General features: G+C 39.6%; 2 protein-coding genes and 2 long non-coding RNA genes across 5 annotated transcripts in view; 1 reads left to right on the forward strand and 3 right to left on the reverse strand.

The window, feature by feature from the left end:
• TRPC4AP (transient receptor potential cation channel subfamily C member 4 associated protein) overlaps positions 1–2,674 on the reverse strand; it is a 69,088-nt gene extending 66,414 nt beyond the window's left edge. Inside the window, exon 1 of one of the 2 annotated variants that reach the window (XM_072800645.1) lies at positions 2,283–2,674. In XM_072800645.1, coding sequence (XP_072656746.1) covers positions 2,283–2,450 — 168 coding nt within the window. In that variant the 5' untranslated portion in view covers positions 2,451–2,674. The remainder of the gene's footprint in view (positions 1–2,282) is intronic. The other variant, XM_072800643.1, reaches the window with a different exon arrangement.
• Positions 2,675–2,803: 129 nt separating this feature from the next.
• On the forward strand, positions 2,804–19,090 carry LOC140618349 (uncharacterized). The gene is made up of 3 exons (XR_012018506.1): positions 2,804–2,940; positions 12,385–12,896; positions 18,334–19,090. It is a non-coding gene; the product is annotated as an uncharacterized lncRNA (long non-coding RNA).
• LOC140618350 (uncharacterized) lies at positions 6,766–22,546 on the reverse strand. The gene is made up of 3 exons (XR_012018507.1): positions 22,512–22,546; positions 17,430–17,530; positions 6,766–6,896 (listed from the first exon to the last, which is right to left on the reverse strand). It is a non-coding gene; the product is annotated as an uncharacterized lncRNA (long non-coding RNA).
• LOC140618347 (large ribosomal subunit protein eL21) lies at positions 19,348–20,663 on the reverse strand. Its single transcript, XM_072800652.1, has one exon. The coding sequence runs from the start codon at positions 19,892–19,894 to the stop codon at positions 19,412–19,414; it is 483 nt and encodes a 160-aa protein (XP_072656753.1). The 5' UTR covers positions 19,895–20,663; the 3' UTR covers positions 19,348–19,411.
• Positions 22,547–22,872: the final 326 nt, after the last annotated feature.

A 22,872-nucleotide genomic window follows, 5' to 3' on the forward strand; every position in this document is an offset into this window, starting at 1 on the left:
TCTCTCTCTCTCTCTCTCTCTCTCTGTCTTTCATGAATAAATAAATAAAATCTTTTTAAAAATGGGTAAAATGGGAAACTTCATGTTTTTTGTTCATCACAACTTAAGGTTTTTTTCCAATCTGGTCTCTCCCAGTATACTATATACCATAATGGACCTGCTTACTGTGATATGGAAATGCCTTTGAGGAAAGAATTTACCTCTAATGTGGGGAAAGGGAGTGTGGGGGGCAAGGAAGAGATAAAGTTACCAAGAAAGGATACATTTGAAAGATGAAATTCCCCACTTTATCATCAGGAGAGTTTTAGGAAGATCTCTCCATCCTACCTCTAAAAGAGCTTTCACACCTGCATACAACTACTGATTACCACAATAATCAGCCTAAACCAGGCTCAAGAATATTCTAGCACCCTTCTATCTGGTGAGCTTCTCCAATCCTCTCCCATTCCAAGTCATCCAGCACTCCAAACAAATTAAGTGTCCTAAATTGCCTCATTTATTACGGCAAATGACTTCTGTGGCTCCCTACTGCCCTCAGAATGTAAAGGATTTGCAAGATGCGTGTTGAGTAGGACCTGGTGGCTCAGGAGTTGAGCGACTGCCTTCCGCTCAGGGCGTGATCCCAGTCTGGGGATGGAGTCCCGAGTTGGGCTCCCTATGAGGAGCCTGCTTCTTTCTCTGCATCTCGCATGAATAAATAAAATCTTAAAAAAAAAAAAATGGGTGTTTAGTAGATCACCTAAATTTTCTGAGCCTCATCTGTGTTGAGAGGAGTCCTGACACCTCATTCAAAAGACTGAAGATTAAATGAAGACATTGTATACTTGCACAATCTTTGATCTGAAGTAGGTACTCAGTGAAGGTGAGTTAGCTCCCTTTCTGCCTGTCTCTACAACCCAGCTAGGTAAAGCATTCTGGTTTAAAGAGCAAGTCTTTCCAGGATGTGAAGGCAGATAGAGAAGAACGCAAGGGGGAAAAAGTTGCTCAACTATGATTATCTGATGTTCAGGAAAATACTGCTCACCCAGAACTGGTTCTTCATCTGTAACCCACTAACACAGAGACCACCTAGTTTTTATCTTTATTTTGTCCTGTTAATGATAGGAGTAATATTGAAATGGCTATATAGTAGTATAGTGTGAAAAATCTCACTCCCAATCCCTCCCCCATCTACTCAATTGCCACCCACTCCACCAACCACTTTATTAGTTTTTTGTGTATCCTTCAAAAAGTTTTTATATGCAAAAGCTGTCTTTAAATTAATTTTTTTACAGGTGTGTTTGCAACCTAAGTTCTGGGAATGAAGGGGGTGGGGGGTAGCGAAGACCCTAGGTCTCTTCATCCTGCCTTACCCTAAAGCAGTGTCCTTCATTCATTCAAAAAGTACTAATCATATATTGGGCCCCTATTATAAGCCAGATACCAAGTACAGCATTAACTGATTATCCTTCAAGTCTTACTAAGCAACAAAAATGCACTTAACGCTTTACACAAATGTCTCCATTGATCCTCACTGCACCTTAGGAGGCAGGTTACTAATTATCAGCTCCATTTTACAAATGAGAAAACCGAGGCACCAAAAGGTAACTTGTTCAAGCAAGGCTCTGAATCCAGGCCTGACTCCAAAGTCCTCGCTCTTAACCATGACGTTCGACGTCGGCAAAACAGATACAGTCCCTGCACCCCTTGGAGCTCAGACGAACATGGGATACAGGCGAGAAAAAGGGTAGACAACAAAGAAATATGTAATTACAGACTAAGAAAGTAATGTGAGCGAAACGAATTCAGGGCTGTGACTGAATAACAATGGGGACCTATTTTGGAACCGGGGTGGGGGGTAGTGTCAAGCAAAGGCCTCTCTGAGAGAATGACATTTATGATAGGCTTGAGAACCGTTCGGGGGCTGCAATAATGACCCACCGCCCAATTCACGGGGGAGAAACTCGAGGCCCTTAGAAGCTAAAGCAAACTCGTCCAGGGTCTCCCAGATGTGTAGACGTGGCGCAGGGTTGGGAGGATCCAGGAGCCCGGCCCCGGGCTGGTACACGCCATCGATGCCCGATGCAGCCCAGTGCCGCACGGCCCCTAACCGGGCCCTCCAGCCGGCTGCTGCCCACCGCCCCGCGGCGGCTGACAGCATCCGGACAGCCTGCAGGAAGGCCCCGCGGCCAGCCAAGAGGGGTCGGGCCCATACTGCGGCGGCCTGGAAAGGCCTCTTCTCCGGCCCCCCGCCAGCTCCCGCCCGGTCCGCCCCGCCCCGCCCCTCCGGGCCGGCTTCGTACCTGCACCGCCCGGACCAGGCCCCGGCCGGTCAGCTGGCCTTGCCGCAGCTGCAGCAGGATGTTGCCAGGCCGCGGCCGGCCGCCCCATCCGCCCCAAGCCGCTACCGTTGCCGCTGCCCGTCGCCCTCGGCCGGCCCCAGACCCAGCAGCCGCCGGCGCCGCCGCCATGTCTCCTCGTCCGACAAACAGGAAGCAAGCGGCCCCGGGGCCGCGGAGATTTCTACGGGACGGCGGAGGGGTCGCCGCAGCGCCCCCAGTGGGCCGACGGCGGAGGCGCAAGCCGCGTGGCAGGGGCCGTGCGCGCCGCGGGGCCTTCTGGGAAATGTAGTCTTGCTCGCTGGCGGGGCAGGTGAGAAAGACAGATGTGGAGTTTTCTGAGCACTTGCTTTTGGAGCCGCTCGGTCCAGCATTTCAGCGAGGTGCCCCGAGGTCAAAGACAAGTTCTGCGTGCGCATTCTCCCATTTCTTGCCTGTTTTGGGAGGTTACAGCCAATTGGCTAGGAAAAATCCTGGGCTCCAGTCCAGGAATCAAGCTGCCTAGCCTGATTCCTGCCTGCCTCTCTCGGCCTCTGACTCGGTGCAGAGGGACCTCGGCTCTCTGCCCCTTAATTTTCTTTTAGTTCCTTCGATCAATAGCTCCTGGGAACGTGTTCAGCCGGTAAGTAGTTCCTAGGGGCCTGGCCTGCTCTGTGCTCGGCCAGAACCGGTCACTGTGAATACAGTGGTGAGCAAAACAGACTAACTAGGTCCCTGTTTTGGAATGCAGGCTACAGCAGAAGACAACAAAATCCATGCAGAAATAAATTGACGAAGTTGTGTAAGTGGGTAGGTTGTGAAGTTAAGTGAAATAATGGAAAGGGATCGGTAAATTATGACCTCTTATCCTTCGTTAGAGGAAACTTGTCCTAATTTCTCCCCACCAGACAATATGTTCTCTCTACTCTGAGCCCATGTAATCATTCTTTTGGCAAGCCTCTGTGTCAGAATTGTATTGTTGCCTCCCCTTTTCCTTTCCTGAAAGGGGTCTTGTACCATTAATGAAAGAATGCCTCGGTGTAATGCAATGAGGAATGGTGGAGATTGTGTCTTATTTATCACCCAAACCATAACACTTTTAAAAGAAAAGAGACACAATTAATAATTATGCTGGGACAGCAGGCATGGTGACCATTATCCCAGTTTGCCCCATACATGCCTGCTGTTTATGTTACAAGACCCCTCCCAGGAAAGGAAAGGGGCAAGCAACAATGTCCATCTAAAATGATTGGTCTCTACTGGCTTCCAGCAGATAGTTGCTGGAGCTTCTGGTTTTTCCAGAAAAGCCAAATATCTGGGTTTTTATGTGAAGTTCCCAAATTTTGAAAACTCCACGGACCAAATAAAACCCTGTCTCTTTTTGACCACTGGAACAGGAAGACCAGAAACTGGTCCATGGATACATGGAAGTTGAGCATGTGGTAAAGAGGATATTTCAAATCAATAGGGAAAAAAAGAAAAGCTTAGGTCTTTCGCTTCACACCACATTCTAAAATGAATCTCAGACATATTAAAAGCTATATATAACGAGGGCACCTGGGTGGCTCACTTGGTTAAGCACCTGACTGATGATTTTGGCTCAGGTCATGATCTCAGGATGGTGAGATTGAGCCTGAAGTCAGTTCAGAACTCAGCAAGAAATCGGCTTGAAGATTCTCTCCCTCTACCCCTCTCCCCACACATGTGCATGTGTGTGTGCACACTCTCATTCTCTCTCTCTCTCTCTCAAATAAATAGATAAAAGCTATATATAAAGTGAAATGAAAGTACAGTTCTAAAACTATAGTGGTGATGATTATTCAACTCTAAATTTACTAAAAATCATTGGATTGTGAACTCAAAATGGGTGAATGTTGTGATACATGAATTATACCTCAACAAAGCTGTTAAAAAATCAAAGCATAAAAATAATAGAAGTGAATCTGTGAAAATACTTTTATTATTTGGGGGTAGAAAAGTTCTTCTTAATCAGAAAACCCAGAAATCATGAATATGAAAAGTTTGACAAGTTTGAGCTCAATAATATTAAAACTTCCATACAGGACACTATAAACAACCATGAGAGGCAAGAGATATTCTTGGAAAGAGTTAATATCCAGAATTTACAAAGAACATACTGTGCCCTCTGCCATAAGTTTTCATTCCCAGGAAGCTCTGAATAGCTTGCTTCCTCATGTACTCCAGGCTTCTGTTCAAGGGGAGACCTTCCCTGACCACCCATATAAAATAGCATTTCTTACACTCTTAATCTTATTACCTGCTTTATTTGCTTGTACCATCTCCACCTGACATACAGTTGTTTATTTTTTGCACTCCTACTTCTGACTAGAGTATATTTTTGGTCTGTTTTGTTTATGGTCATATTCATCTCCAGCACCTAGAATAGTACTTAACACAACAGGTGATCAAATATTTGTTTATTGGGTCAATGAATTAACAACCCAATAGAAAAATAGAAATGAACAGGCAATTCACAGAAGAAAAGTCAATGACTAGTAAATGTGCAAAAAGATGCCCATCCTCAATTTTACTAATAGTAGAATGTTAATGGTCAGAACATAAATTGCTATATCTTTCTGGAAAACAATTTTTAGGAATGTGAATTAAGTTAAAGGAAGTCCAATCTTTTGGGGGCACCTCGGTGGCTCCATGGTTGAGCATCTGCCTTTGGTTCAGGTCATGATCCCCGGGGTCCTGGGATAGAGTCCCACATCAGGCTCCCCAGAGGGCCTGCTTCTCCCTCTGCTTATATCTATGCTTTTCTCTCTGTTTGTCTTTCATGAATAAATAAAATCTTTAAAAAAAAAAGAAATTCAAACTTTTTGACTCAGTAATTACTCCTTTAGGCATCTCTTCTAATATTATTTGATATCATGATCACATACAAAAATGCTTATTGTGTTGTGGTTGTAAAAACAGAAACGTCACCATAAAATAGAATGTTTAAATAGATTCTAATATTTCAATAAAATTGAAATATAGTAGCGTCATTGAATATCATTGTTTACAAAATAAAATACTAAGATTTCAAATAATATTAAGCATGCATATCCTTTGATCTGCTTCCAGGAATTTATGTTCTAGCAACAATGAAAGAGGTATACCAAGATATATTACTAGAATAGCCAGTGATGAGGAACTTGGGTGGCTTAAGAGTCAGTTAAGCATCTGACTCTTGATCTCAGCTCAAGTCTTGATCTCAGGGTCATGAGATCAAGCCCTATATTAGGCTTAAAAAAATAAAATAAAAATGAAAAAAAAGAATAAAAATGAAAAAAAAAAAAAGAATAAAAATGAATAAAAGAATACTCAGGCAGTTATATCAACATATTGAAAACAATCTAAATATCATCAGAAGGTGACTAAATGTATCTATACAGAATACTCTGCAGCTATTACATACACATGGACATGGGAAGATGTTCAAGACACAGTCATGAAATGAAAAAACCCATTGAAGACCAACATGTATCATGTGATCCCATTTATGTTAAAAAGTATCTACTTATATAATTTATGTATATATTGCAAAATTTAGAAGACTGTGCACAAAATAGTTAAAAGTAGTTATCACTGGGGAATGGGATTAGAAGGTGGGGGAAGAATGTTCATTTTCCTAATTTTATATTGTTATTTGCATTTTATTATGAGTATATAAAACTTTCATAATTTAACATTTAAAAACTTTTAAGAGTATATATTTATAACTGGATAGGAAAATGCTCACCACTGAAAGAAAAACAAAGCAAGTTATAAAGGAATAGGCATATTATGATCCCATTAATGTATAAGTCAATAGTCAACATTCCTACTCTGTGTGCTTATATGCACAGAATTACCTAAAAGAAACATCAAAAATATCAAGTGTGGGTGGATGTGGTGGGCGGTGTGGGGGGTGGCTCAGTCAGTTAAGTGTCTGACTTTTGGTTTTGGCTCAGGTCATGATCTCCCAGTCATAACATTGAGCCCCGAGCTGGGCTCTGGGCTTAGCGAGAAGTCTGCTTCAGATTCTCCCTCTCTCTCCTGCTCACTCTAAATAAATAAATAAAATATTTTTTAAAAATGCCAATGATGGGGATCCCTGGGTGGTGCAGCGGTTTGGTGCCTGCCTTTGGCCCGAGGCGCGATCCTAGAGACCCGGAATCGAATCCCACGTCGGGCTCCCTGCATGGAGCCTGCTTCTCCCTCTGCCTGTGTCCCTGCCTCTCTCTCTCTCTCTCTCTCTCTCTCTCTCTGTGTGACTATCATGAATAAATAAATAAAATCTTTAAAAATAAATAAATAAATAATAAATAAAAATGCCAATGATGTTTTTCACAACGCAGACAGATTTCAGGTGATTTTTACTTTATTAATATTTTTTATTATTTTTTACATAGGTCATGTGTCATTTTTTAGAGTTTTTATTTAAATTCCAGTTAGTTGGGCCTTCAGCTCAAGTCATAATCCCGGGACTCTGGGATCGAGCCCTGCCTCAGGCTCCCTGCTCAGTGGTGAATCTGCTTCTTTATCTGTCCTGCTCATGTTCTCCCTCTCTTGCTTTCGCTCTCACTCTTGTTCTTGTTCTCAAATAAAAATCTTGTAAAAAAAAAAAAAAAAAGCAAAAAAAAATTCCAGTTAACATATAGTGTAACAGTTTCAGGTGTGCAATACAGTGAATCAGCACTTCTGTACATCGCCCTGTGCTTGTCACAAGTGCACTCCCCATAATCCACATCATCTATTTAACCCATCCCTCCCCTCCTCCCCTCTGGTAACCATTAGTTTTCTGTAATTAAGAGCCTTTTTCTTGATTTCTTTCTCTCTCTCTCTCTCACTTTCTCTCTCTCTCTCTCTTTTTTCCCCTTTGTTTTGTTTCTTAAATTCTGCATATAAGTGATATAATATGGTATTTGTCTTTCCTGACTGACTTATTTCACTTAGCATAATACTCTCTAGCTCCATCCATGTCGTTGCAAATGGCAAGATTTCATTCTTTTCTGTGGCTAATATTCCACTGCATATGTATGCCACTTACTTATTCTTTATCAGCCATGAATTATTTTTACACTCAGGAAAAATAATTTTTTTAATGTCAGAAACTAAGAAAAAAGAAAAGGCATTTCCAGGGATACACACTGGGCATTGGTGAGCTGTCTGGGCAGGAACCCAGCCTTCCCTGGACAATCACAGCCCAGGGTTCTGCCTAGAGTTCTTCCCAAGGTATGTGGTGGAGTATACGTATGCTCATCCTTGTCAGAATGAATGAGGAAATAGAATCCTGACAAATTTCACAGTTCAAATGGCCCTTCAGGTTTCTCTTGACACTCACCATGCTGGGAACAAGTCTTTCCACCTAAGCTTCGACTCAACTACCAAAAGTCACCTCTGCCATTCCTAAATTTGTACCTTGTTCGGTCCAGCCCGGCCCAGGCATTCCCCAAAGCTGGCTATTCATGGAGTCAAAAATTATCACGTTAAATTCAGTCTTTAAGGTCACCATGTGTCTAGGAAGTCAGGAGATAAGTTTTCAGAAATCTCTGAGTAAAGGCATTTTTTCCACTTCATCTCTGTTCTGCAGGCTTTTCTCGGAGAAACTAGATGTGTATCTCTTACCACCAGAGGGCATAGTACCCCTCTTATAAGAAGCCAGTTGATGTCAATTTGGGTCAGCCTTAAAAAAAATGAAGGTCTTAAACTGGTACTTTTTTTTTTTTTTTTATAGTAATCCCAAATGGTTTAACCAAACATGCTGATGTTACTCAGAGACTATTACTTCTTGTAAATGAGTTACCAAACTCAGTTCGGCAGAAAGCTTTTCTGGGGCAATTTTTTAAAATATTTTTTAATCCTGGGAAAGTCATTTTAATCAAAACAACTGACACAGCTATACTCAGACCACAGAAACAGCTGTCCCATGTAGTTACATTGTCCTGGAGTGGTATTTCAGTCATATTTTTTTAATCTTAACATTTCTAATGTACAATCTCTCAGTGATTTGTTTAAAAACTATTTATCAAGTACCATCTTTTTTTTTTTTTAATTGAGTACCATCGTAAGTGCCAGGCACTGATGTAGGTGCTAGGAATACTGTGCTAAATAAAAAACCAAAGTCTCTGCTTTTATGGAGCTTATATTCTTGTGTAAGACCTACCCTTTTTTGGAGCATTTATCATTGGCCAAGTACTTTATTTGCACTCTCTTATTTTCCTGCAGCTTTTTAGGGGAAAATTTTCAGATCTACAGAAAGTTGAAAGGGTGATACAATGCACATACATTTTCTTTGCTTAGACTCAACAATTGTTAGCATTGTGTTTTATTATATCTACTCTTTCTCTCTTTCCCTATCAATCTGCATACGTATACATATATATAGATATATTTTAGCATATATCTCCAAGAACAAGGCCATGCTCTTAATAACCATGACATCATCATACCCAAGAAAGTTAATGTTGGTATAACATTACCCTATATTTAATATTCGAATGTCTGCAATTGCCCCCAGAATGTTCCCTTACAGTCTCTCCCCCCTCAATCCAGGATTCAATCAAGGATCATGATTTTTGAACGCCTTGTCTCTTTAGTGTCCTTCAATCTAGGAGAGTCCCCCATCTTTTCTGTCCTTCATAGCATTGAAAATTCTTAAGAGTCCAACTTTGCTGAATGTCCTACCATCTGGATCTTCTTGGCTATTTTCCCATGATTAGATTAGGGCTCAACTTTTTAGAAAGAATACTACAAAGGTGATGACATGTCTTTCCTATTGCTTCACATCGGGAGGAAATAACATAAGTTTATCCTATTATGGATAATGCCAAGTTTGATCTCTTCGCTTATGTGGTTATCTACCAAATGTCTTTACTGGAAAGGTACATTTTCAGGGCACCTGGCCAGCTCAGTCAGTAAAGCATGCAACTCTTGATCTCAGGGTGGCAAGTTTTGAGTTCCACGTTGGGAGTAGAGATTACTTTAAAAAAAATCTAAAAACAAAAACAAAAAAGGTACATTTCCTACTTTGTAATTAATAAGTAACTGCCCTTCAAGACTGAGAATATTCTGTTCCCCAACTTTCACTCAGTAGTTTTTATCATCTTTTGGCAATCTTGCCTGGATTACATGCTAGCGGTGGCAAAATTGTGATTTTGTAATTTTATTATTTCTTTCCCTTTTATTAGATCGTATTCTCCTAAGGAAAGCAGCTCTTCCATTTCTTATCTGGGGTATCACTATGAACTCACAGCGTAATGTGTTGTTTTTTTTGTTTTGTTTTGTTTTGTTTTTATTCAGAGGCAGAGAGAGAGAGAGGCAGGCAGAGAAGCAGAGACACAGGCAGAGGGAGAAGCAGGCTCCATGCAGGGAGCCCGATTCGATCCTGGGTCTCCAGGATCAGGCCCTGAACTGAAGGCGGCGCTAAACCACTGAGCCACCGGGGCTGCCTTTTTTTTTTTTTTTTGTAATGTGTTACAGTCCTTTACTCTTGTTAATTTATTTTCCTTATCATTTACATATGGTGAAATGCACAGTATTAAGTGCTTGATTTGATGAATTTTGACAAATGTGTATACCCGTGTAACCAACACCTCAATGGTCATAGAACATTTCTATCACTCCATTAAGTTTCATCATGCTCCTTGCCAGACAACTCCTGCCCTCCAGACAACCACTCTTCTGATTTTCATCATAGGTTCATTATGACTGTTCCAGAATTTCATGTCAATAGAAACATACAGTCTTTGTATTTAGCTTCTTTCACTTGGCATGTTTTTGAGATTCATCCATATTCTATTGTATCAGTGGTCCAGTCCTTTTTACTTCTGGGAAGTATTTCATTGTATGAAAACACACAATTTGTTTATCCATTCTCTTGTTGGTGGATATTTGGGTTATTTCTAGTTTAGGGCTATTATGAGTAAAGCTAATCTTTATACAAATTTATACAAGTTTGAACATTTTTATACAAGTTTGGGGGATGTATGTTTTGATTTCTCTTTCATTATTCTTTTTAATGCTCAAATTGCCTCAAATTTGACTAGTGGTGGTCCTTTCAAGCCAGTTCCTGTGTCCTTTTGATATCCTCTGGGACAATCCTAATTTTATTTTTATTTTTTTAATTTTTATTTATTCATGATAGTCACACAGAGAGAGAGAGAGAGAGAGAGGCAGAGACATAGGCAGAGGGAGAAGCAGGCTCCATGCACCGGGAGCCCGACGTGGGATTCGATCCCGGGTCTCCAGGATCGCGACCTGGGCCAAAGGCAGGCGCCAAACTGCTGCACCACCCAGGGATCCCGGGACAATCCTAATTTTAAATAGCCCCTGTGAGACTTGAACTTGTCCAGCTATGTAATCTGATCTGAGCTCATTAAATACAGTCTCTCGAGACCTCTGCTTCAATACCCATAGGTGTAGATTTTCCCCTCATTTCCAGAGCCAGTCATTCTTTAATCTACAACAGTGGCTCTTAGCTTTTTAGAAGCTTAGGACCCTTTTATGATAAAAGCTTGAATGGTTTCTTCCCCAAAAAATGTGTGCGCGCGCACACACACACACACACACACACAAATTCTGCCCCAGGATTCTTGGATTGGCCTCCAAGTTAGTTTACTTAACAACTACTATGTATCAGAAACTATAGAAATGCAAAGGGAAGAAAGAAAAACAAATAACATTAAGAAAGAAGTAGTATGTGTGCTTCCAGACACTGTGTCAAGAATTTGTCGACAAAGAGTCATGAAACGGGATTCATAAACAAATTTTCACAGCAAATGAAATATATGCAATCATAAATAAATGTATGTGGTCACAAACTTAGCTTATAAATTAAGCATATTAAGAGATTAACAACAATACCGAGTAATAAAATAGAACAATTATTACAACATTCTGTAATAAAAGTTACATAAATGTGGTCTTTCTCTCAACACGTTATATTGTGCTGTACTCACCCTTCTTTGTGATGATGTGAGATGATAAAATGCCTACATGTTGAGATGAAGTGAAGCACTGTCACATATTGTCAGGCCACTATTGACCTTCTAACAATACTCAGAAGGATGATCACCTGCTTCCAGATCATAGTTGACCACCGGTAACTAAGCTGGCACAAAAAGTGAAACCCAGGATAGAAGGGAACTACTGTACTTGACTTTCTGAAGCTTCAATTTGCTTATGTGCATATGGAGAAAATACCTCAATGGATTGTTCTAAGTTGCAAAATATGGGCCCTGCACAAAATAAGCCCCCCAAATATTATTATTACGTTATTTTTATCATGTAAAATTTCTGTCCGTGATTATGTAAATTTCAGCAGCTTCCAACTGGCATTTTTAGCATTCAACCCCAGATCCCATGGTTCCTCCACATGCCCTCCATCTTCCAGGAAGACTAGGATCCTTAGAGCCCCCTGTCATGCTAAGGGTAGGATCCCCCCACTCAGCAAATCCCACATTTTCCTTAAGACTGAGTTGCTGCCCTTTTCAGAACTCTGGAGGATTTCTTGTCAGGCTCTCACAATTTAACCCTTGCTTACAAACCTTTGTAGTAATTTTTCTGTTATTAGTCCTAATGGTTTCTTTCCTTCCTAGGCAGATTGCATCTGATAGAAGGATAAAGCAATCATTACTATTTTCCCCTCTGAACATAAATACTGTTCAAAACACATTCAAAGCCTTGTTTCCTTGAATTGTATAATTACTCCAATAAAGTTGCAAAGGCTCCATCTCTTTTTGAAATCTTTCTTTGGAAACAACCCAAAAGAATGTCTTTTTAAAAAGAAACACCTAAGTAAAAGCCACTGGCTCAGAGCCTTTAGGACAATTCTTTGGCACCTCCTCCGAGGCAACAAATTCTAATTCTCTGGTGGATTGAGTCTTACAAACAACCCAAAACCCTTCTGAGTGGAACTTGATGAATAAGTGGATGATTGATACCATTTTTCTGTTTTTTATTTAAATAAATTTTTATTTGGAATAATTTTAGGTTAATAGAAGAGTTGCCAGGATAGTACAGTTCCCTTACATCCTCACCCAGCTTTCCTTAATATTAACATCTTATATAACCATTGTTTTTGTTTTTTTTCTTTAAGTTGCAGTACATCAAAAGAAATTGCAGACTGACTGTTGTGCTGCAGTCCTGGAAAGCAATCAATCAAATTAGAACAGACCGTGTAAAGAAGAAAAAGAATAGATTCCAACCAAGAATTAACATCAAAAGTAGAAAAGGGGAACATCATATCTGATTCTTTAGCATTAAGAAGATGCATAAGAGGATATAAACAATGTTATGTATATACATTTGAAAATTTAGATGGAATAGACAAATTTCTAGAAAACAAAACAAAACAAAACAACCCACACCTAAAAGGACACAAGAAGTAATTGAAAATTGGAATAATCCTATGACTATTAAAGAAATTGAAACTATAATATAGAAATCTTCTTATGAAGAAAAGTCCAGTCCCAAATGGTGTGAAATCTACTCAACTTTAAGGAAGAAATAATACCAACAATACACAATTTCTTCTAAAGACCAGAAAAAAGAAGTAACATTCTCTGAATGACTGGAGAGACTAAAAGAACATGAATACCAACACAGGAGGTGAGATGCAACAAAAATCTTTAATTTTATTTCACTTAATTCAACCTGCTTTCATTAATAAGTTCTCATCAATTTGTTGCAATGATATTGGGAAAATCTCATACCCTAGTTTCCCATATTTGAGCTTATATCGGAATTACCTAGAAGGCTCTTCTCTTCTTTTTTTTTTTTTTTTAACTTGGAAGAATTTTTTTTTAAAGATTTTATTTATTTATTTGAGAGAGAGAGAGAGAGCACAAGTAGGGTGAGTGGCAGAGGCAGAGGAAGAAACAGGCTCCCTAGGATCATGACCTGAGCCAAAGGCAGATGCTTAACCAACTGAGCCACCCAGATGTCCCTACCTGGAAGGCTTTCAAAAACACATATTGCTGTTCCCACCTCCCGATTTTCTGATTCAGAAGGTTTGTGGGTGGAGCCCAAGACTTGGCATTTGTAGCAAGTTCTCTGGAGATGTTCATGTTGCTGGGGACCACGTTTGAGAACCACGGGTCTAGTGGCATATATATTAAAATCTTGCTTACCACAGAAATAATGTCATTTGGAATACTTAGAAAGCCTTGAAATATTGGAACAGTCTTCTCATGAATATTCTAATTCTCTAAGAATGTTTTAAAAAATATCATATAAAATAAGTAAATACAAAGTATTTTGTATTTTATCATATCAGTTAATGAGGCCCAACACTGTTACTCAGAAAACAACTTCGAAAAGATTGTCCAATGAGATTACTTTTCAGTTAGAAAAATACAAATTTCACTCCTGTATTCTTATAATCTGCTTTAGACTTTCCTTTAAGACAACCAACTAACTTTGATATGACAAACTAAGTGGTATGATCAGTTCTAATCCCTGAAAACATTTTGTGGGTGGTTTTTTTTTTTTCCAAGGAATTGGGTATTTTTCTCAGCTTTCTTTAACAAAATTAACAACCTCTACTGATTTTTTTTTTCAATATATACAAGAATTTCAGCAGAATGTCTTTGTCATCCAAGGAATTACAACACATAAAAGAGTATGCCAAGTAACTGTTTTTAGATGTTTCTAAATAATTCTTAAATAACTTTATTATAGTTTCTTTTCTCTCTCTCTTTTTTTTAATTCATTTATTCATGACAGAGAGAGAGAGAGAGAGAGAGAGGCAGAGACACAGGCAGGAGAAGCAAGCCCCATGCAGGGAGCCCGACTCGGGACTCGATTCCCGGTCTCCAGGATCATACCCCGGGCTGCAGGTGGCGCTAAAACGCTGGGCCATCGGGGCTGCCCTAGTTTCATTTTTTACAGACTAATTTTGGTGACCAAAATTATACCTTTCAATTCTGCAAATATTTTAAGTCTAGTTTGTGTGAGGAGGCTAACTAAATGTAACAAAACCCTCCTTAAAATGGCCTTAATCAAATTCACCACAGGCCTAAACTATTGTGCAGTTTTCAACTTATCTTTCTCAAGTTTTTTTTTGGATCACAAAATCAATACCAGATTGTAAAAGCCTAATAAGCATTGCTTCTAAAGTTCTACAACAGTACAGGTTCGAGGAGAAATTATATTATTTCTAAGCTATATTTTTATCAATTGTTTTACCATAAAAACTGAACAGACCAAAATACATGCCGCAAGAATAATTTTTTTTTTCAGGAACCCTGTGAGCAATATTCACTGTTGGCATGTATTATGTAACCCAACACAATACAATAATATTTTATAATAATACAATAATAATAAAGCTTTTTCGAGCTCTATCGTGGCTCAGAAAATTTGCCCATCTCATTATATATATTTTTTCTTTTTTTGAAAATACTGAAGGGACTAATTCAGTATGTCATGTTTCCAAGTATCTTTTTAATTTTGATGGCATTAAGCTTTCATTTGCAAGAATATTATTACAACGAAACATTATTACATGTCATTTTGTTGGTTTTCACACTTGATAAAACTATTTTTTAAAAGCTGTCTTAGGTATCCCTGGGTGGCGCAGCGGTTTGGCGCCTGCCTTTGGCCCAGAGCACAATCCTGGAGACCCGGGATCGAATCCCACATCAGGCTCCCAGTGCATGGAGCCTGCTTCTCCCTCTGCCTATGTCTCTGCCTCTCTCTCTCTCTGACTATCATAAATAAATAAAAATTAAAAATAAATAAATAAATAAAAGCTGTCTTAGGGCAGCCCCGGTGGTGCAGCGGTTTGGCGCCGCCTGCAGCTCAAGGCGTGATACTGGGCTACCTGCATGGAGCCTGCTTCTTCCTCTGCCTGTGTCTCTGCCTCTTTCTCTCTCTCTGAATGAATAAATAAATAAATCTTTAAAATAAATATACTTTCTTTTTAATGAGGCACAAATGAAATCACTGTTGGCTGATTATGTCGATAATTTCCTTAATATCACTGTTCACTCATCCCATATTTTTCACTTTCTCATTCTCATTTTTTGTAGTGTTAAAACAACCTATTTGAGGGCAATTTGAACTAATTCAATTAAAAAACTACATTTGGGGATCCCTGGGTGGCGCAGCGGTTTGGCGCCTGCCTTTGGCTCAGGACGCAATCCTGGAGACCCGGGATCGAGACCCATATCGGGCTCCCGGTGCATGGAGCCTGCTTCTCCCTCTGCCTGTCTCTCTCTCTCTCTCTCTCTCTCTCTCTCTCTCTCTCTGACTATCATAAATAAATAAAAGTTTTAAAAAAACTACATTTGTCAAACAGTCAACATTTTCCAGATATGCACTTTCTGAAAAACCACGCTATAAATTCCTAACCAAAATCAGTTGAAAGTCGTGACAATGTGGGGCGCCTGGGTGGCTCAGTGGTTGAGCGTCTGCCTTTGGCTCAGATAGTGATCCCAGGGTCCTGGAATCAAGTCCCGCTTTGGGTTCCCTCCAGGGAGCCTCTTCTGTTTCTATGTCTCTGCCTCTCTCTGTGTGTCTCTCATGAATAAATAAGTAAAATCTTAAAAAAAAAAAAAAGTCATGACAACGTTGTCAAAAATCAATAAAATTCTCCCACACTTCAGTTTACAACTAATTTCAAATTATGATATAAAATTTTAAAATACTTAATTCTCCCATTATCAGGCAATGGCCATATTGACAATCATATACCAGAAAATCAAGTTATGTGCCAGTGTGCTGAATAAAACAATCTGTTTTTAGCCAGTGGGTATATTTTTCACATCTCCTCTGTCTCTCTCCCACAATATGAAGCAATTAGTCTCAGTATCGTGCCAATGTCCTTGGTTCTTGCCAAAGACCTATGTGACACACTCTGATACTTTCTAATTCATTCTATATCATTATTGTAAAAGTTAGTTGTGATGCATTAAATTTATTCCTTGACCTACTAAGGATCATAAGCCAAGTCTCAAGAACACTGTTCTAAAACCCCAGCACGTTAATATAGCAAGAAAGTTTGTTTTCAAAAATATGTAAACAAGAATAGCTTGCTTTCTGCATGCAGAATGGTTTGGGGTGGGGGCTTTTTTTGGTAATTTTTTTTCCAAGTATGGATTTAGACCACATTGTGCCTGCAAACCGCTGCCACTTTGTGAGGTGATTTGTGTTCTCTTTTCCTTTTTTTTTTTTTTGTCTTTTAAAAAATTAAGATATACATGTGCATACATTTTCCCCATTAAAGTGTACATTCAGTGAGTTTTAGTATATTCACAAAGCTGTGTAATAATCATCACCATCTAATTATATAACATTTTCATTACCCTCCAAAAAAGTCCACTTATGGTAGACAAAACAAAGCAATACAAAACAAAACAAAACAAAAAACCCTACCTATCCCACTAGGAGTAAATCCTCATGCCCTCTCCCCCTGGTGCCTGGCAACTACCAATTAACTTTCTGTATCTATGGATTGGTCTATGCTAGAGGCTTCATAAAAAAAGAACAACACAATATGCATCTGGCTTCTTCCACTTAAAATATATTTTTAAAGTTTATTCATGTTGCCATATTTATCAGCACTTCAATTATTTATGTGGTTGAATAATATTTCATTGTATGGATATACTACATTTTGTTTATCTGCAGATCAGTTGAGGGACATAGAGTTTCTTCCACCTTTGGCTATTACGAATAATGCTGCTGTGAACATTAGTGAACAAATTTTCATATGGACATATGTTTTCATTTCTCTTGGGTATCATATATATATATATATATATATATATATATATACACATACACCAAGAGTGAAATTGTGAAATTGGTGGGTCATATGGTTATTCTATGTTTAACTTTTTGAGGAACTGCCAAACTGTTTTCCAAACCAATTGCCCCATTTTACATTCCTGCCACCAATGTATGAAGGTTCCAAATTTTCCATATCCTTGATAACATCTGTTTGTCCATGTTTTTTATTATAGCCATCTGCAGCAGACTGAATGTCTATGTCCTCCCAAATTCATATGTTGAAATCCTAACCCCTAAGGTGATGGTATTAAGAGGCAGATCCTTTGGGAAGTAATTAGATCATGAGGGCAAAGCCCTCATTAATGGGATAAGTGCCCTAATAAAAGAGGCCCCAAAGAGATCTCTTACCTCTTTTGACATGTGAGATTACAGTGAAAAGATGGCAATTTAGGCAGTAGGCTCTCCCCAGACATAATCTGCTGGCACCTTGATTTTGGATTTCCAAGATTCTAGAGGTGTGAGAAATAAATTTCATTGTTTATAAGCCCTTCAGTTTATGCTATTTTGTTATAGAAAGTCAAGCAGACTAAGATGCCATCCTGGTGGGAGTGAAGTGATACCTCATTTGGTCTTGATTTACATTTCTCTTATTACTAATTATGTTGAGCATCTTTTCCTGTGCTTACGGACTATCTGCATACCTCTTTGGAGAAATGTCCATCATCTTTGCTCATTTTTTAAATTGGGTTGTCTTTTTATTATTGGGTTGTAAGAGCTCTTTACATATTCTGGATTCTAGACCTTCATCAGACTTTTTTTTTAAAGTAGGCTCCATGCCCAGTGTGGAACCCAACAGGGTGCCCTAACTTATGATCCTGAGTTGGAGACTTGAGCTGAGATCAAGAGTCTGATGCTTAGGGCAGCCCCAGTGGCACAGCGGTTTGGAGCTGCCTGCAGCCTGGGGTGTGATCCTGGAGACCTGGGATCGAGTCCCACGTCAGGCTCCCTGCATGGAGCCTGCTTCTCCCTCTGCCTGTGACTCTGCCTCTCTCTCTCTCTCTCTCTTTCTCTATGAATAAATAAATAAAATCTTTAAAAGAAAAAAAAAAAGAAGAGTCTGATGCTTAAAGGTCTGAGCCACCTCGACACCTGCCCCTCATCAGGTATTTTGATCTGCAAATATTTTCTCCCATTCCGTATTTTAACATTATTGATAGTGTCCTTTGAATCACAAACGTCTTTAATTTGAGGAAATCTAATCTATCTGTTTTGTTTTTTTGGTTTGCATGTGCTGCTTGCATTGTCGTCTAAGAAGCCCTTGCCTGACCCAAAGGCACAAAGATTAATGCCTATGTTTTCTTCTAAGAATTGAATCGTTTTAGCTCCTATTTAGGGCTTTGAGTCATTGAGTTAATTTTTTTATATGGTGTGAAACAGGGTCCAACATCTTTCTTTTGCAGGTAGGTATCCAGTTGTCCCCAAAACCTTTGTTTAAGATGTGTTCCCCCATTAGATTGTCTCGGCACCTTTTCAAAAATGAACTGACCATAAATATAAGAGTTTATTTCCAGACTCTTGGTTCTATTTCATCAACTTATATGTCTATCCTTTGCCAGTACCACACTGTCTTGATTACTGTCTGCTTTGTAGCAAGTTTTGAAATCGGGATGTGTAAATCCTCCAACTTTGTTCTTCTTTGTCAAGATTATTTTAAGATATTTTTGGCCTTTGAATTTCCATATGAATTTTAGAATCAGCTTATCGATTTCTCTTAAAAGAGGCAGCTGGGATTTTGATGGAGATTGCAGTGAATCTATAATAGTAATGTCATCTTAATATTATTACATCTTCTGACCCATGGACATGGAAATATTTTTCCATTTATTTAGGTCTCTTAAAATTTGTTTTAACAACACTTCATAGTATTCATTGTGTAAATCTTCTCATACTTCTTTTGTTAAATTTATTCCGAAGTAATTTATCCTTTTTTATGCTGTTGTAAATGGGATTGTTTTCTTGATTTCATTTCTGTATTGTTAATTGCAATTGTATAGAAATAAACTGATTTTTGTGCATTGATCTTGTATCCTGAAACCTTGCTGATCTAATTTTTTTTCTTATTTAAGAGAAATATAATGTTAATGATTAACTTTCTACTTTAATTTTATTAATTTATTTGAGAGAGTGAGCAAGAGAGAGAACACAAGGAAAGGCAGAGTGAGAGGGAGAAGCAGACTCCTCTGCTGAGCAGGATCCTGGGATCATGACCTGAGCCAAAGGCAGATGCTTAACTGACTGAACCACTCAGGCACCCCTAACTTTAGACTTTATTTATTTATTTATTTATTTATTTTTTACAATCGTGAGGTCTTTTATTTTTTTTACAGTTATCATGCCATGAATTCATAGGGAATGGGTTCCAGCAGTTCAGGCTCCTTTCCATTGGTTCTCACAAAGTGTGCTTCTCTGGGTGGGGCAGGCTGGCGCTTCAGTTGGACCCAAGTACCTTTCTCTTTGGCTTCCTTCTTTTTCTGATCATTTTCCTTCACACGCTTCAGGAAGCTATCTCGGCTCTTTGAGTGTTTAATATGCTCAATGCGGACATTAATTCTCTTGGCAAGAATCTTGCCCTTAACTTGTTTGTTTACAACAATGCCAACAGCATGCTGAGTAACATTGTAGACCCTTCCAGTTTTGCCATGGTAACATTTGTGGGGCATTCCTTTTTGAACAGTGCCCATTCCCTTGATGTCCACAATATCACCTTTCTTATAGATTCGCATGTATGTGGCCAAAGGAACAACTCCATGTTTTCTAAAAGGCCTAGAGAACATATAGCGGGTACCTCTCCTCTTTCCCTTTGTGTTGGTCATTTTGGCGAATTACTGGAAGATGGCGGTTCCGGCCGAAAGGAAGCCTAACTTTAGACTTTAAATTAAGAACATATACCAGTCATAAAGGTTTCTAGGTGTATTAGTCAGGTGCCTGAGAGAAAACAGATGACTCATTCAAATTAGGAAGTTTAGAGGAGGATTTACTAAAAAGACTATTTATAAAGGTATGGGTAGAGCATAGGAAAACCACAAGGGATAACTCAGCAATCTGGGGCTAGTAATAGCATAGTCATTACCATCCCTAGCTTGAGGGAACAAGGGAATTAGAAAGGTTATCATTAACAAGAAAAGAAAGAGTTGAGAGAAAAACAGTGATCTTCAACTGAGAAACTAGCCAGCCTGAAGCAACCCTGCCAAAAAGGAGACAGGGGAATAAATAAATGTCTTGACCACACTCTACTCTCTCCCTCCAATCTCCTGCTTGGACACCTCACTGTGATTCTGGTTGGAAGCCAGACATCAAACAAGCCAGCCCATTGATGTAGTTCATACAAGGATTGCAAGAATGGAGAACAATTTACCCTCTTGGGATGAAGAGGGGAGAGTACATCCAGAGGGGCAAATGGAAGATATCCCATGCACTAGGTTATGCCAGAATAACAAGCAACTTAATCAGAATCACTTGAAAAAAGCAGGAGGGAGGAAATAAAATAAAAGCCCAAATTAGGACAACAGAAAACAAACATACAGTTGACAGAAATAACCAAGGAAAACATTTGTTTTTGGAAAAAAAAAAAAAAAGAGTAATAAAAAGTGTCCCCTGAGAAGATGGTAGAGTAGGAGGTCCTTAAACTCACCTTGTCCCAGGGATACAACTAATAATATTCACATCAGTGTAAATAACCCAGAAAATAACCTGATGACTGGCAGAACAAACTCCACAATTAAATGGTTGAGAGGAGGCCACATCTAAGAAGGTTGAAAGGGCAAAGATGAAGTCTGGGAATGAAACGGACTGGAGTCATCCACCGTGGTATGGAGAAGGGCAGAAAACATACTGTCACACCAGTGAGCCACACCAATGTGGAGGACAAATCCCCATGATATTTGCCTTTTTTTTTTTTCTTTTTCTTTTTCTTTTTCTTTTTCTTTTTCTTTTTCTTTTTCTTTTTCTTTCTTTCTTTTTTTTTTTTTTTTTGGAGTTCAATTTGCCAACATATAGCAAAACACCCAGTGCTCATCCCATCAAGTGCCCCCCTCAGTGCCCGTCACCCAGTCACCCTCACCCCCCCGCCCACCTCCCTTTCCACCACCCCTTGTTCGTTTCCCAGAGTTAGGAGTCTCTCATGTTCTGTCTCCCTCTCTGATACTTCCCACTCATGTTCTCTCCTTTCCCCTTTATTCCCTTTCACTATTTTTTATATTCCCCAAATGAATGAGACCATATAATGTTTGTCCTTCTCTGACTGACTTATTTCACTCGGCATAATACCCTCCAGTTCCACCCACGTCGAAGCAAATGGTGGGTATTTGTCGTTTCTAATGGCAGCCTGGGTGGCTCAGCGGTTTAGTGCTGACTTCCAGGCGTGATCCTGGAGATCCGGGGAATCGAGTCCCACATCAGGCTCCCTGCATGGAGCCTGCTTCTCCTTCTGCCTGTGTCTCTGCCTCTCTTTCTTTCTCTCTCTCTCTCTCTGTCTCTGTCTCTTATGAATAAATAAATAAAATCTTAAAAAAAAAAAAAAGATATTTGCCTTTGAAAACCTGAGGAACCCAATCAACTGAAAGCTTGGAATTTTAAAAGTCCATAGGCTTGGCTGTAGGAGAGCCAAGAGGCCTTAGGGAGCAGAGTCTCTGCTCTTAAAGAGATAGGAGGACAAACAGCCCAAGCAGATATTGCGCGGAACCAGCAGTTTGAAAAAACGCCAGGGGCATATGGCTGGGAGAATGATTTGCTCATCTGAGGGCAAGCCAGGGATCACAAGGCGATTCCACGAACAAAGAACCTGTCAGGTGGGTTTCCCTCCCCCACCCTCCAGCATAAACAACAGCCAATGTGAGAACCTGTGCAGTATAGACACTGGCTACCTAATTTGTTTATGCCAAGCCCACTTGCCAATGCTTCAGTCGATCTGCTCTTCCCAGTCATGCTTGCCTCAGTCCTACACTGAAGACCAAGGCAAACCTTGCCAACATCACATCTCCCAAAACGCAGGTATTGTGGGACCGCGGTTCCTGCAGCAGTGGGGGAAGGTCTCAACTCCCAAGCAGACCACTGCACGCGCCTCACTCCTGCTGGGGACCAAACACTGTCCACAATAGGCAAAGAGAGCCTCTGCAGACAACTGGATTGAAGGGAAAAGAGGCCAAGACTTAACAGGTAAGCACATACACATATAGTAGACACTCCTGAAGTGCCAGGCCCTGGGGAACAGGGGACAATGCACTCCAGGGTACTTCAAGACTTCATTATAAGGCTATTAAGACCAAGAGAAGTAGCTGACTTTCCTAACAGAAGGTCAGACAAAATAAGGAGACAGAGAAATATCTCCCAAATGAAAGAATAGAACCAAACCACAGCAAGAGACCAAAGCAAAATGAATATAGGTAATATGCCTGAGGGAGAATTTAAAGTAATGATCATAAGGATACTCACCAAACTTGAGAAAAGAGTGGAGGACATCAATGAGACCCTTAACATAGAGATTAAAAGAAAAAAAAACAAACAATTAGAGATGAAAAACACAATAAATGATGGGTGTGCCTGGCTGGTTCGGTTGGTGAAGCATGCAACTCTTGGTTTCAGGGTTGTGAGTTTGAGCCCACATTGAGTGTGGAGATTACTTAAAAATAAAATCTTTTTTTTTTCTTTCCAGGCTGCTGCATACAGGGTTTATTTAGCAGTGTTTTTTTTTAATAATAAATTTATTTTTTATTGGTGTTCAATTTGCCAACATACAGAATAACACCCAGAGCTCATCCTGTCAAGTGCCCCAATCAGTGCCCGTCACCCATTT

Source organism: Canis lupus, chromosome 26, assembly GCF_048164855.1.
Source record: "Canis lupus baileyi chromosome 26, mCanLup2.hap1, whole genome shotgun sequence".
Lineage (NCBI taxonomy): Eukaryota > Metazoa > Chordata > Mammalia > Carnivora > Canidae > Canis > Canis lupus.